The following is a 16,571-nucleotide window of genomic DNA, read 5'->3' on the forward strand; positions in this document are numbered from 1 at the left end:
TAAATGTATTTACATCCAAATCCAGCGATTCATATCAGTATTTCAGCCCTTTGTATACATAGTTGCCCCATTACTGAGTACCAAAAGTAACTGGACAAATTAACATAATCTTAAATAAAGTCATAATTAGCACTTGGTTGCAATTCCTTTGCCTGAAATCTGAGACCCCTAGACATCACCAGACGCTGGGTATCACTATAACATACACTTAATATGCCGAATAAAAATCATTAGAAAAATGTATGCTGGTATTAATTGTCTGATGTTAATGAGATCTCTGCATGAGAAATACAAGATATTTATTTTTGTGTCAAAATTCATTAATTCATAAATTAATGTGTGGAATACATTGTATCTCCCAAAGGCAATTTAATCCTGTAATTGTGTCCGTGCACCATTAGACTGGGGCATCGTAAGCTCTGTGCCTGACATTTACCAGGAACACAACCCTATTTCCATGTGAATCCTGCCCTGTTCCCCAGCCACTACACCCAGAGGCAGTGCAGCCACATCAATCTATAAACAATGCTGGCCTGACAGGGACAAGGTCACTGCCATTACGAGGCTGTATGAAGCCAGCCAGGACACATTCTCTCAAAGAATTTACACAGAATTGCCAAAAGAAAAACCTGCTATTATCACCAAGGATCAATGTGATGTATATAATGCGATGCATAACTGGGGATCTCAATGCATCACATTCTAAAAATCTGCAGTGGATTTGAATACAGTATTCATTGTTCAACTAACTAGTTATTTAGTTAGTTAGTAAGTTAGTAAGTAAAATGTCCTGAATTATTTATTATTTGCCACTGATATATGATAATCAGCACTTGAAACGCCTAGCTAGCCCATAACATTTTTCCGCTAAAAGGACCAAGCCCAAACTGAGCTAAACAACATTGAGATGAGATTTCGATTACCATACACACAAATTCTGGCCTACTCCACTCTGGGTCCTGAGGCCCAGGTATTTGTTCCAGCCATGTACTACACCACCGGAGTTCACGAGTGACCTTACGTCCTGAACCGAACAGGTCAAATAATGAGTGAAATCCAGTTGTGTAGTGCATGGCTGGAGTAAATACTAGCGGAACCTGCTGCCCTCAGGCCCTGGAGTTGAGTAGGCCTGCTCCAGTGCAAACAGAAGGACAGAGCCACCCTGTCACAGACACCAAAGCAGGAGAGAGAAGATGTTTACAGATTTCAGTCCATCTCCTGAAAGTGCTGCAGTGGGTATTTATGGTTGAGTGGAGTGAAAACCAACAGCAAAAGCGAGTGGGCGGATAAGCCCAGAGCTAGCGAGCTTCGTCACGACTCACGGGTCTGTTATGACAGTGCGAAATGGTCCGCGTTTCTGCGCCCGGCATCTGAGAACGAAGCAGACAATTTTGGGGAAAACCCCGAGCGAGACCGGTGGAAAAAGGCCAACTACTACGTACATGTTCTCAGAGCCCAACCCTAATGCAGTGAAGGACCGTATATAAGCCATCTGTGTGTGTGTGTGTGTGTGTGTGTGTGTGTGAGAGAGAGTGAGAGAGAGAAAGAGGGAGTATGCATCTAATGGAGTGTGTGTGTGTGCGTGCGAGAGAGAGTATGCATCTATCGGAATCTGTGTGTGTGTGTGTGTGTGCGTGCGTGCGTGAGAGAGAGAGAAAGAGAGAGAGAGAGAGAGAGAATGCATCTATTGAAGTGTGTATGCGTGTGTGTGTGTGTGTGTGAGAGAGAGAGAGAATGCATCTATCAGGGAGTGTGGGAGTGTGTGAGACAGTGAGATACATGCGTGTGTGTGTGCGCGGGTGTGTGTGTGTGTGTGTGTGTGTGTGTGTGTGTGTGTGTGAGAGAGAGAGACTGAGACACACACGTATCCGTGCGCGCGTGTGTGTGTGTGTGTGTGTGTGTGTGTGTGTGTGTGTGTGAGAGAGAGAGAGAGAGAGAGAGACTGAGACACACACGTATCCGTGCGTGTGTGCGTATGAGCAGAGGCGGTGACGTGCGGGTGTAGAGGGGGTGTGCTGACGTCAGAGCCCCTTAAGGCCACAGCAGCTGTGAGGGGGTGGGGGCTGCCTCTCCCTCCTCTCTCCTCACAGACTGCCTGCGTCCACGCCTCCCCCACAGCTCAGCTCGCGGCGTGGGCGAGCCAGCGCCAGCGTTCGAACTGGAGGACCAGCGTTCGATCCGACCGCCGCCGAACCGCAGCGGCGAGCCAGGGGAAGTAACGTTGACAAGTCTGGCGGATGCCCTGTTGCACCAGGAAGTCGAGCTGCCGAAATAACATCTCATTTCAGACTTTTCCGTGTCTTTGGATCAATAATTGTCCTCACCCCTGCAACCCCCCCCCCCCCCCTTCTCCAAGATAAAGGTCAGGGATTGCACCATCAGATTACTGCTTAATCCGGGCGCGAGAAATCGGATCAGTTCTATATGAAACCAAACTGAACTGTGGACCAAACGCAACAATTCTCTTTTCATTTTCATTTCATTTGGCTTGTTGTTCGACACTGGAGGCGTAGCACACATACGTACCCCGGAGGGGGGGGGGGGGTGGACACCTAATCTTCCTCTAATGCTGGTAAACAAGGCAGTAGGGTCAATGAACCCCTAACACGAAGTAATTAATAGTCAGGCCGATCGTGTATTATTAATGCAGAAATTTGCCAGGACAGATGGTACCGTTAGTCATAAAAAAGTGACTGTGGCACACGAATGCGTCACGGAGCCTGAAAGAGGCCTGTCTGCCTCCTTCCCTCCGTCCCTCAGGCACAGACTTAGCTTCTGGCAGATCTGCTCCTACATCCTCTAACATAGCTGAGGGGCAGCAACAAGCAGCCCTGGAAGCGGGAGAGAACAGCTCGCGGAAAGGTGCTCGGGAAGGGAGATAACTTCTCAAGGGCAGACACCGGTGAATAGCACAGCCCACTTGTTTGTGGATAAAAACGCAATTAGGTCTATTACCTGAACGGTGAACTGATTCTTTCGATATCATTTCAGTTTTAGTGTCTGTTTTCTGATTGGCCCAGATAGTTGTTGTGCAGGATAAAGGGTATATTACAGATTTCCAGAAGCTTCTAACAGTTGGGCATGTTTAGAATGGTCGGTTCACAGGTCCGTGGTTTGTCGTCGTAAAGCAAAGAAATACACTTTTTAACTCCAAAGCAACTTGTATGGCAATGGTATGTTTCCAGGTGCTGCACACATCCGCGGATTAACTTTCTATACTTATATATAATATATTTTATAACCGCATATTCAGTTATAAACACCTTTGATATCCCTGCCAGTTATCAGCGACCTAAACTGGAGTGAGGAAGTGCATTTCGTCGCTGTTTTTGAGGCCTATATCAAACCTTTATGCTGTGCTTGTTGTCTCAGACTCTGGGGCAAGCAGCTGCCTGCGACAGGAAAGGAATCTCACCTATGAAGTTTACACAGCAAACAGTTCCTGGCCTTTTGAACCCCCCTGCCATGGATACCACATTACTGCACCGCCTAGCTCCGAAACACGACAGCAGTGTTATACAGAGTGCAGTAACACAACATTTAATCATTTCAATAACAATTAATTAACAGTAATTACCACATTCCTGCACTCGCTATAACACTGCTGAGCTTTGAAAAGCACGACAGTACTTATCCAGCAGTCCTGTTGCTGTTCAGTAGCGCCCCCCATGTATGCGACCTGTGGCAGGGACCTCGGAACCCAGCGCAAACGATGGGAAAGCACAAACCGAAGCAGCCGGGGACACTCAAGTCTCAAGTTCCCATCACCTCAAACTCGATCAGCACACCGCACCGAGCAACTTCCCTGACACGGAGGCACCGAGGCACTGAATTACAGAGCGCCCTGCGGCTGTCCAGCACTTCGGCAGGTCTCCCGTATCCTGCGCGAAAGCCCCTGGGCTGCAGAGATATGCGACGAAGGCAGAATTACAGACGGAACAAAGTCGCTCCAAACGCGGCGCTGATACCGCGTGCTGTCATTTCAGGTGAATCCTTTCACAGTGCCTTGAGGAACACCGTGTGACCAGAGCGAAAACCAAAGGTATACGAGGTGAAGCAACGGCAGAAAATCAGACGGAATTCTTTGAGAGAAGTTCTCGCCTGCAGAGGATGAGGACAAAGACCCACGGTGAGCCTTCTCCGTGACACGACGGTAACACCGTGCATTCGCTTTCAAAGAGGCCTGACAAGACTGAGGATCCACACCTTCAAACCACAGCCTCCCTGGAGCACCTGCACTAGGGCTGCAGGGTATATTGAATATTTATCGTCATCGAGATATGAACATGCGAGACAAACACATCGTAAAAGACTGCCCGAACGGCGTTCATCAAAATTGATGTCCTGCTAAATAGATTAGCTGTTCATGTTCAATTTGTTCATAATGCATTTAGTTATTTTATTTTATGCAGTGGGCATAGGCTATTCATTGTCTGGGGTCTATGTTAGCAGTGTTCCTAAAGCAGAAAGAAACATTAGAACTGCACTCTTCCATATTTGTTTATCGCACATCATATCATCATTGTAAATATTCAATGCACATCCCATATTTTCCCATGGGCAGAGACAGCGAGTTAAGCAGCACACCGCTGTGGAAAAAAACGCCCTCTAATCCTCAGCAATTCTTCTCCAGCAACTTCCACCCCGAGGGCCCCCAGATAGACAGGAAATTACCATCTCGGGCCCTGGGCAATAGGAACGCCCTGAGAAACGAACTGGAGGAACACTTGCAGCGGCAAGCACTCGTCGTTTAGGCGAATGCAACCGTGCAGATACGAAGCAGAAACTGACCGCAGGCAGTTAAAGGAGGAGTTATCAGAGTCGAAGAACTCATACCTTCAGGGCCTTCTGCATTAAAGTGTTAAAGGGGAAAAAAGACTGTTTTGAAAACACTGGATTAGGGAGAAGATGTACGTAAAAATACCAATAACTGACTTAACTGTGCCAAGGAACTAGCCACATCTATTCAGCGGGCACAGACCAGACGAGCAGTCCTCTAAAGCTAAAGCTATGACACAACGTAAGAAATAGACAACAAGTCAGTAACTGTATCAAACGGACCCATAGGATCCATTGAAATTTGGGCACAGAAACACCTCTGGGTCCACCTTCAACAGCAATGAGTCACTCTCCTCGAGATAAGAGCGGCGGCTTCAGAATAATCATCGACTTGAATAGATTTTTCACAAGCCCCCCCGTTTCAATCATGCGGACCTGCGACAAACGAAACAAACGCGGTTTCCCAGCTTTCTCCACACGCCTCACCCCTGCGGGAACATGGTGGAAAAGGGGGAATTTGTCTCCTCGGACTCCGACTGAAACCCCATTTTACGCCATTCGCGGTATTACAGCGCCTACCAATTCGACACGATTCCGGCCATCCTTGAGACAGGATGACTCATACCATTTGTCAGGAGCACTGCAGGGGGAAAAAAACATCACAAAAATAGCCTAATATGTCTCCCTTTCTTGTCTTTCTACTTTACAGCTGCAGCTTGCATCTATATGGCAGTTGTTTGCATCGAGAGTCAAGACTTGTTTCTATTATTTTGTATAATTACTGCATACTATAGATATTTCACAATTTTTATTCAATAGAATCTAACCTAGTTTATTTCCTGTAATGCTTGTGGTCTAGGCAGCATAGGCTTAGGAGTAAAGAACTGGGATTATTTTTGCATTTATTGGTTGAACCAAGCCATGGTCACTGAAAAAATATGCTCAGCTGTGAAATACCTATTGCCATTGGTCCGGAAACAGCACACCTCATGCCAAACCTAGTGGTAGCCATTTTAAGTGTTACAATAGTGAGTTGGGATTTGTGAGATGCACACTGGCAACTCATGCATATTTTGAACGTTTTGTCAGGATGTTTTTCTTTTTTTAATTTCTGACTTATTTCATTCAAATCATGCAACCCCTCACAGGGAAATCGTGACATAACATTTGAAGAATCATCCTTCCACTTACACCCACCATCCATGTTTTGTGCTGATAGAGTATGTCTGTCCAAACACAGATGTGGCTATAGCAGACACTTCTGCATTCTATATACGAACCACAATGTATCCCTGTACCATCTTTAGCATACATATTAGCCAGGTTGTGCCTCATCATTTGCCACTCATTCATTTGAGGAGAAACCTTGCTATTGGGGACAAATCAGTAGTCAACTTGGTGTTGCAATACAGTACTATCAGGGGCCTCCAAAGAAATCAGGGGGTCCTGCTAGGACCTAAATACCTTAATGGGGTGGAAGACTGTTGCTGTGGATATTATACAAGAACTCTACACAGACTAAGTTTTCAGTTTCAAGTTAAGTCTGTGTTATGTCCGCCTGTTTCTTGTTCGTTTAACGTCAACGTACTGAAAAGCCTGAGGCAACGTTCCTGAAAATGAACTGGTTAACATTTTAGACCAGAGCAGTTCTAGATTGAGGCATTTGTAAAACATGATTTCGACACAACTTTAAAAAATGAAGGAGATTCAACAGCTCAGTTCGTATGAATGACTTTACCGGCTTTCTTTCATGCATCGCTACTGCAACGGGCCGAAAAAACGACACCAAAAGCGTGTAAAACATTCCTGACATTTTTACGAACAGAAACTGCGGAAAGAATGTCGGGTAGCTGGACTGTCAAATACGGAATGGTGGTTCATGATGGTGGTGTATGACAAAGATAGATCCGCTGGTTAGCTATTTATCTAAGCATTAACCCAATAATCAATTGTTAAAGGCGTAAAATAGCATAGCAAACTGATAACAGCGATCCATCATCGGTTCTCTTGAATTGTGCGTTTCTAAACTTGTTTTCTGAAACTTCTGACAAAGTACACCGGCGATTATCGTTTTATTCAACCCAATGGCTACAGCCATATGTGACTAACGATCTAGGACCTTGGTGGGATACTTTTGCTCTATTTAGACTGTTGTACCAAAGCGATTAACTAGCTATCACTAGCAAAAAAAGCTAGCAACAGATCCACAATTTAATTGTTGATCAATATTTTGTTAGCCACACTGGCTTGAAACCGTACCGCGCCGAACTGCCTCGCTAGCTAAGCAAGTTACACCTTCAGGTAAATCATCTTACCAAGTTACGATTAACTTGCTAAAGAACGTTATGAAGCGTATTACCTTGCCACAAAGTGCAAATGGAGATGCAACGTTAGCTTACTCGCTAGCTAGCTAACGTTAGCTACATAGCTAACTCGTTAACGTTAGTCACGTACAAAAACATCAAGTTACTAACGTTAACACACATCACAACAAACGTGCCAAAGGAGTGGTGAGCTAGCTCACTATGAGCATATCTAGCTATCCTTACCATGGCTACCTAACATTACGTTATTAATGATGGTGATTAATTATGGTAAACTGACATTACTAGCTTGCCGCGATTACCCTTCAGAAATTCAACTTGGCTAGATGCCGGTAGCAAATAGCTAACGTTAGCAAGCTAACGTCAACAAAACTTCATTTAACGGCCTAGTGCAAGTGAAAGTAGCGATCTTTCAGAAAATTTAAAACTAAAAAACTAAAGCAGATATGAGCCAGATTGTTATATGTTCAACAAAACAGGAAAATAAAAAGTAGTTTAGTAGCGCTTCATGCAATATATTAGACCTCAAGACAGTTAACTAGCTACATACCTCACTTACGCTATGCACCTCCATTTTGTGCCAGGAATCTTGCGGCTGGGCAAAAGGCATTGTACAGTCAAACTAGCGCCTTATTTCAGACTGCATTTCTTCGTCGTGGAGGCCCCGTGTGTATTCCAGTGTTCTCCAGACGTTTATGGACGGTTGTGGTCTTTGTTCAAAGGTAAGAGAAAGAATCGGTGTAAAACGGTCTGTAGATCTGGGTGTCCCACAGAAACCGAAAACGTCTAATGCGATGCCTATAGATGTGAATATGGCCGCCACTGTATAAGCTAGCAAACTACCTGGAACAGCATGGAAACCGAGTGCATACTGACGTAGCTCTGACGCCATTGAGTTAAGGATTCCCCCATCCCAGGCAACAAACTGGAAAAATAGGAAACAATGTGATATCCGGTGCAAAAATAGCACAGGCAACGGAGTCTTGACTATTAATACAGAACTCGACTTTTGAAAGAGAAACACGTAATACTTTCCTTCCAGATTTCTGGAATCATATGAAAGGAGTTGCATTGCTTTTCCCAATCGGAAACCCACACACTGTCATCCTTCATCAAGCAGCAATGCACTGATGGCTGTGAATAGTGCTGCATTTTTTTCATTTTATTTTTTACAAAGGCGACGGCACGATATTTGTCCCGTCAATTTTAATTGGATTAAAATGTTTTACTATTCGAACGCTGCCAAGACAATTTCAGTGCATCAACATGTCCTTCCTGTTGCTTATAACACCCATGTCAGCCCCAGTAAACGGTCCGCAGGTGGGAAACCAGCTTAAAAGTAATATAGTAGATAAGTAGACGATTACTAGGCGTAAATGTACACTACAAATACAACAAAAAATACAAAATTACAAAGTTTGTGGGCATCACATATCCAAAATATATCAAACCATGAAAAATATGGATATGCAGAATATAAGAGGTGATTAAATTAAGGTGTGGTGCAGAACCTTGAGTCACACAGGCCAACAAATCAAAAAAGGAGAACAAATGGCAGGCATTTATATAGTACCTTTATCCAAAGCGCTGTACAACTGATGCTTCTCCATTCACCCATTCATACACACACTCACACACCGATGGTGATTGGCTGCCATGCAAGGCCCCGACCAGCTCGTCAGGGGCATTTGGGTGTTGGGTGTCTTGCTCAGGGACATTTCGACACAGCCCGGACGGGGGATCGAACCGGCAACCCTCCGACTGCCAGACGACTGCTCTTACTGCCTGAGCCATGTCACCCCCAAATTACATTACACTGAGTTGATTTTGAAGGTCTAGATCTACAGAAAAGACATGGTCCGCAGACCATGGTTGCGGGAAACGTCCTCAAGGCCACTGTCATATACACACCCCCCTCCACTGCCTCGCCTGCCGAGGCTGCCTGCTGCCCTTCCTTTCACCTCTGATACAGATTAGGCCAATAACTGTAGATTTCCATCACGGAGGCACTGGGTTCTGACCCCCTCTCTGGACATCTTGCCATCTTCTTCAGCTTCTTGAGGTAGACTGGACAACAGCTCCTGAAGGGGGCACAGTGTCTCTTAGCAGTGTCTCAGATAGCATAGCTCCTGACCCGTATCTACATTTTGTAAGTAAGCTGCCACACAATTGGCTGATTTGATAATCACATGAATAAGTAATAAAGTAAAAATGTTCCTAATAAAGTGCTTTATTAGGTACACCACACATATTTAATCAGCCAATCACATGGCAGCAACGAAATGCATAAAAGCACGCAGACATGGTGACTTTGACTGTGGAATGATTGTTGGTGCCAGACAGGATGGTTTGAGTATCTCAGAAACTGCTGTCTCCTATGAGTCTCCGAAAATCTGTCCTGATGTCACAGATATCAGATTTTTTTCCCCAGAGCAATTGCTATTGTTAGCTGATGGAATGTGAAGAGAATTTACTTCACCAAATATTACCAAGGAAAAATTGTCTACTGAAGCATTAAGTGGATAGGCTACAGCAGCAGACCAATAAGTAAAAAAATAAATGCCTAATAAAGTGTTCGGTGAGTGTAGTTTCGAGCAGCAGACATATCCATGGACTACACAAGACATGCTTTTATCTGAGTCTGACTATAAAACTGATGCTTATACCCAAGGCCTGGCAATTGATATGCGCCAGAACTGTGAATCTGACGAGTTGATATACAGTATATACAGTGGGCTACAACTGACTACTGCCACACTGTTTCGCTTTTGTTCACTTTGGAGATCGTTGATGGGGGCGGGGGGGGGGCGGAAGCTTGTGTTCCACTGTCACCCGTCGTAGAGATTATTGAAGGTGAATGGGGGGTAAAGGGGGGTGTTCTGCAGCTCTTCGTTATGGGGATTGTTGGCAGTCACAGAGGTTTGCAGCTGACAATAATGAGGGTACCAGCAATTGCACTTGGGAGACAAAGCACTTTCCAGATCATGCCCCACTGGTTATATTTGGTTTTGAATTTTAAATGAAAAAAGAAAAAAAAATCACAATGATTTGGTTGTGTTCTTATTTGTTGACGAATCTATTGTGACCACACAACTTACCACACATAGTATGACAACTTACCCAGTGATGGGTAAAAAAACTAACATATAAGTCCATTCAAAACTACAAAGTCACCCTGGCTAAATCATAAAATTTTGGACAGTACTTTTAATTTAAAAAATGTCTTCACACCAAACTAATGAATAAGGCCCACATACGAAGATATAAGATATCAGATATTATATATTTCATAAGATATAAGATTTTTTTTCATTTAAATACATCCCTTTATTTACCCTGTGTGCATGTGCATCTGGTACCAAAAGTTCCATTGTCAACCATGGCAGCCTCCATGAACTGGCTTCATGTGTCAATGTCAATGTGTAGCTTCTGTAGACATCCATGGATCCGGTGAGAAGCTGTCTCCAGTTCTTGTATGCTTGTATCTCGATGCTGCCAGCCCAGTTTTCTCTCTCCACCACTTCACCTACTCTCTCTCTCATTGTCATGATCTGCTGATTGTGAGGTTTTTGGTGAGGGTCTGTAGCCACTTGTATTTCTGCCTTTGATTCTCCAGCACACCCTCAAGCAACTGCACTGTTCTGAAAAACAACTCTTAATGCTCCAACAGTCACACATTTATGTTCATTGTGTCCGTTGGTTACTCAACTGGCATCCTAGTTCAGATCAGCTTTGATAGCACACCTCCATAGTTTTGTAGTCAGACATTATCTGCGGTTTGCCTTCATTAGAACCCACCCCAGAATCAAAGCAACAAGCTTATTCAAGTTTGGAATAAGTTCTTTAAAATTTTTGCTTTTACGTTTATCTCAAATCAGGCAGTAAAGGTTTGTTACGTACATGAAACCGTTTACATTAAACTCAAGGAAATCTAATTAATGCAAATAAATTGTAAGTGTAAAAGGTATTCATTAAGCAAAGACCAAGTTTCACTTTTTCAACTTTTGGTCTCTGCCAACCCACCCATCTTCAACAAGGGAGATTTTATCGCTCAAAATCTTCCCCTGCTTCGCTGGGGAAATTAAAGCTGGCCCTGGCTCATTTAAATGCTGAAGCAGGTCCCTCGTCCTTCTCCACAATCTACTCAGTCCCCAAATTGGAACCTGGGAATCATTTGTACCCATTTGGCTTTATTTGTATGCAAAGCCGGGAAGCCCCAGAGCTGCGCGGCGCTTGCCACTGAAGCGGAAACAGTCAGATTCAAGGAGAGGATTATAAATGACTGGCAGGGCCTGTGTCATGGCTGACCATGCATTTCTCTAAGAGTTTATGTCGCTTAAAGGAATACACCAACATTTAGCAAAATATACCTTTTTTCCGCACTTACCCAGACTTAGACGAGATGTTTGATTTAATTTTAATTTTTCTGCATTCACTGGGTCGGCTTCCATGTTAGCATAATGTGTGAGCTTTGCATAAAGACTTGAAGCTTATAGGAGTCAGTAGCCTACCTCCTGCAAAGTGAAGAAATACACCTTACAGCAATTTCAAAGTTGTCTTATTTATGTGAGGTATCTTCTGTATTTGAAATACACATGCAGGAAAAACAGGAAGCTAGACGGTTGGAACTATAACCACTGAACATACGTATAAAGAAGTCCGACGGTAAGTCATAAAAAAAAAGGTATATTTCCCAAAATGTTCGTATATTCCTTTAAAGCCATGTCGAATGTGAGGACTGGTGAAGAATTGTGACAAGTTTTAATTAATTTACAGCTGATAAAAAAAGCCTCAAAGGGAAAAAGGCATGATGAAATTCCGGTCCAAGATGAAATAGGTCAAATTATCAGCTTGTACTTTATGTTTTGTACTTTATGACTCTGAAACCAGAAATACTTTTTTTTTCTGTTTTAAGACACAATAACTTTCTTAAGGGCCCATCTGACTACTGTCTGAAACTATGATTTATCTTCCTGGAGCTGAACACCAGCTCAGAGAAAAGGAGAGAATTTATTCTCTCAGCAACAGCTCAGTAAAAGCACTTATCACAAGTGTTCACTGGGCCCCATAGCCAATAGCCAAGCTATCGCAGGTGCAGGGTGAAACCGCAGCACTAGGGGAAACAACTGGCTTTATCTGGTCTGGGGTAGGGTGGGACTAGGTTAACCAAATTTTCTCATGTTACTCCGACTGTTCTCAAATTACACATAGTTGATTTAATGATATGCATCTAGGCAATTCCACAGTGACTTATGTTGCAACTGCAGGATATTTGGGTGGTAAAGCCCAATACAGACACATAAGAGACTGACATATGTTTTTATAACCCTCAGGTGTCAATAACTCATCAGTCTCTGTTATGTAGCTGTATTGGGCTTTACCTCCGAAATATCCAGCAGTAACGTCAGTCTCCGTGGAATTGCCCCTCTCCTTTTAAAGCCATTAGTCCATTGTAGTGTACATTGTAGCCTCATGAGTGTGGCATTGTCGCTGATTCATGGGCGAATGCTCGAAAGAGTTCGCACACCTCAGCCGCAGCGTTCCTTGAACAGACTGCAGGCTGGGTGGAAACCCAATGCACACAATTCCAAAGCCAATTCCAAACCCGCAGGAAAAAAGAAAGAAAAGAAAGAAAATAAAGTGCACAGATTCCATAATAATCCTCAGGATCAACAGTCTGTCAATCCACACTTCGGTTCAGTCTTTTTTGATCCTCTAGGACCCTCTTCAGGACAGCCTGTGTGTGTGTAGAAAAAAGCTTTGCATAGGAGTTCAACAGCTGTGAATGCACTTCATTAATTTATTCAGTTTATCATTGCTACTCAATATTCGTTTATTCACTTATTATATTTATAGAGAGAAATGTTGATCCTACATGTACCACGATGTTTGGATACGTGCATGGCTAACCTTTATTTAAAAACTCCAAATATGATTTTAGAAGCAGTACACTGATAAAATGCTATATATTCTCTCAGATATTTTTTTCAGACAGCATGAAAATATGGCGATAATCCTAAAAGTGTGGTTACAGCAGTGTCTCAAAGGAATATACAAATTGTTGGCTTGATGGGAGTATAGCTACAAGTGCAAAAAATAAGTTGTTTGCTGGAAGCTCCTCCTGAATAAAAATACATCTGCGTGACACAAAGAGGTTAAACAAGACATTTGTAGTGTGGCATTTATTTCATGCTACTGCATGCACTATTGTGTGTGAGTGCAACTGTAGGATCGGGGTAAGCATTGTTATCTATACCGCAATGTTGCAGACGTTATGAGAATATCATCCATGAGGGGCTTTTGGTGGCAATTTACTAAGTCAAAACTAGGCCACCACAGCCAAATTGGATAAAGGCTATGGGAACAGAGAGCCTGAAAGGTCAGCTACTGTCTCATTAATGGATGGCTGGTAACTGTACAATGTACAATGTATTAGGCAGCATTATATTGTTGGCTTGATGGGGGTATAGCTACAAGTGCAAAATATATATACACAGTTCGAGACACCTCCCCCCCAGCTGGCTGGCTCACTGTGTAATCCTAGCACAATTTAGCAGTTAATCAGTTTGAAACTATACAGGGTACATATCATACTTTAATATGGATATATTGATACACTTTTAGCATACATCGTCGAGCGCTTTGGAGGAACCAGCCTGCTCACTCAGGTGGAGTCTGATTTTGACTTGTGATTGGTTATCATGCTTTTAGGAGGGAGATCTTTTGTTCTGTGAATTTTCCCCTACAGTACTTGACCTAGGTCTGCTGTCTTTCATGGTTGGTTCTGTAGCCTGTACATGGTTGGCGAAGAGGAGAAGATTCACACTCCTTACTGAGAATATTCTGAGACTATAGTATAGTTTATCCAACCAAAACAAAGCAGCATGTAATATTCAGAGAGGGTGAGGGATGGAAAAGTTTTCACTTGTATTGAGAGGTACTCTTAGAGACAACACCACTGACAGACAAACACATAAATAGAGAGGTTGCATGCCTGATAAACAAAGCAGACATACAAAACCCTTCTCCACGGGAGTCTATTTAAATCAGGGGTGCACAACTCCGGTCCTCAAGGGCTGGTCTGTGTACTGGTTTTTAGTTCCAACCAATTTTCTTGTTTTAAATTTGCTGACAGCTGTACAAATTACCCTGGTTCAAGCCTGTACTTCAGCATAGTAAAATCATTAGGAAACACTTGCAGTCTGCAGCTGTAGCCGGTGATCATACACATGTCAGATAAGATATGATTGAGTCAATTAAATAATTAAGACCAGAAGTTGGCACAAATTCCTGAAATGGATTGCTCCTTGTTTTGTTGGATGGTCTTTCAATAAAAATGAGCTCCATTGGCTCTAAACACTGCAGAAAGCATATTGTAAAAAAAACCTATACATAAATGAATTCAGAAAAAGTATCATTTTTCATGGTTACCAAAAATAAAAATCTAAAGTGCCCCTTGGGAACCATTTGAGTCCACCTATTCTAGCAACTACGCCTTGTGCATATGTACCTTATACTCGACTGTACCTTTGCTGTGTCCAAGACAATTGTGTAACCATATTAGATTACATTACATGTAAGATCCACACAGCTGGTGGGCACTTGAGCAAGGCCCTTAACACCAAATCCAGGGGGATTGTCTCCTGCTTAATCTAATGAACTGTAATTCACTTTGGATAAAAGCGTCAGCTAAATAACATGTTGCGTACAGTGATGCAAAGAATCAGTTTAGAGTGTGAATGAGGTAGGAATAAAATGAAAGATTTCAACAATTATAAATCTTGCATTGTACAGTGAGATTACAGCTTCAGAGGTTCTACAGTATGTTCCATTATGTTTCTTCCATTCAATCAAATTTTTGGTTTTAAGTATTTCATATGGCTCTTGTAACCTGAGACTACTACACAGTACTGAAGTACTGGCATAATACAAAAACTGATATGTATGTTAATAATTATGATAAAACGCTACAAATGTAATGTTTATAAATACAATCTCTGGAAATATAATGTCACTGTATAATCTGCTTTGTACTGCTTTGTCCATTGTACAACTGGTATATTGCTGGTAGTTATACTGTAAAATATCCTTCACTGCACACAAAAATGATCTGGCCCAATTAAAAGCTTAAAAACTGAAATCAAAGAACCCCATAAAGTTAACTGCCCCTTTAAGGTGAACTCTTTTTCTTTTTAAAACCCCTGAAATCCCATTAAATCTACAACCTCAAAGTAAACGTTCCAGTAGTTAAAAAGGAAAGCAAACTATCCATTTTAAAGCTCTGGACTTGAACTACCCCGTTAAATCTACACAAAGTGAGTATGAAGTAGTATGAATTATGGACAGAACTTGCAGTAAACATGGGGGCAATGGTGGAAAGTTTGTTGTTTGCTGTTATTCTTTATTAGCTTTGCTCAGTACTGTTGCTTGTTCACACATTTAAATTCACGGTTATTTTCATACGGACTAGAGTTAGCAATTTCATGACCTTCTACTCTAGGGTTGTTTTTGTTACCTTTTATAACTATTCCATGTGTGTGCTTAACTGTGCTAAACACAGAAGGGGGAACCCACGACCTGCATTGTGGTTGGCACCTTAGAAGCCACGAACAGATTTGGCAAGGATCACTGAATCGATAAAACCAAGAGAACTGTTTACTTGTTGAAGAGTTCAAATAAATAATCGTAAACACTCTTAATATGCACCATGCTGAAAATTCTAGCTGGGATTCTAAACTGGTTTAAGCTGTGTTTACACTTCTAGCTGGGGAGAAGACGACAGCCTTCACGCGGCCTCTCCTGTGAGTAGTGAGAAATGGTGCGAGACCAACTCATGAAACTAATGTTGCCAAAGAATCGTTGAGCTGGCGGACCAAGGTACAAGCCGAGGTCAAGACCAAGGCAGAGAACGTCCTCGCCAGGACAGGCGGACACCCCCACCATCGAAAACCAAGGTCTATCGGTGCTCCAACTCAACGTCGAGGGCCTTACCATCGCCAAACTCGAAGTCATCAGGCATCTCGCCGATTCCAACAAAGTGGCAGCTGTTCTCCTGCAAGAGACACACTGGGTTTCTGACGACAACCTCAAACTGCCTGGGTTCTTCCTCACCGGATCCATCCACAGCAAGAAGCATGGAATGGCAGCCTTTGTCCGGGAAGGATTGAGCTAGTCAGCCACCAGTCAATCTCCACCCGGCTGCAACATTGAGTGGCTGGTCACCAAAATCCAAGAAACATCTGTTGTGAATGTATACAAGCCCCCACCAACTGTGCTGACTGTATCATCACTACCATCTGTGACTCCACCCGCCATCTATGCAGGTGACTTCAATTGCCAACATACAGATTGGGGTTACAACCACACATCACAGGATGGTGAAGCGCTGAGTGAGTGGGCTTCTAACGCTGAGGCACTACTGCTCTTCGACCCAAAGGAGCCCCCAAGCTTATTTTCTGCACGCTGGAA

At 43.1% G+C, this 16,571-nt stretch overlaps 1 protein-coding gene across 3 annotated transcripts in view; it reads right to left on the reverse strand.

The window, feature by feature from the left end:
* LOC133132520 (ribosomal protein S6 kinase alpha-6-like) overlaps positions 1-7,947 on the reverse strand; it is a 29,610-nt gene extending 21,663 nt beyond the window's left edge. For 2 of the 3 annotated variants that reach the window (XM_061247981.1, XM_061247980.1), the window contains exon 1: positions 7,654-7,947. In XM_061247981.1, coding sequence (XP_061103965.1) covers positions 7,654-7,713 — 60 coding nt within the window. In that variant the 5' untranslated portion in view covers positions 7,714-7,947. The remainder of the gene's footprint in view (positions 1-7,653) is intronic. The other variant, XM_061247982.1, reaches the window with a different exon arrangement.
* Positions 7,948-16,571: the final 8,624 nt, after the last annotated feature.

The sequence above is a fragment of the Conger conger genome, chromosome 7, assembly GCF_963514075.1.
Source record: "Conger conger chromosome 7, fConCon1.1, whole genome shotgun sequence".
Taxonomy (NCBI): Eukaryota; Metazoa; Chordata; class Actinopteri; order Anguilliformes; family Congridae; genus Conger; species Conger conger.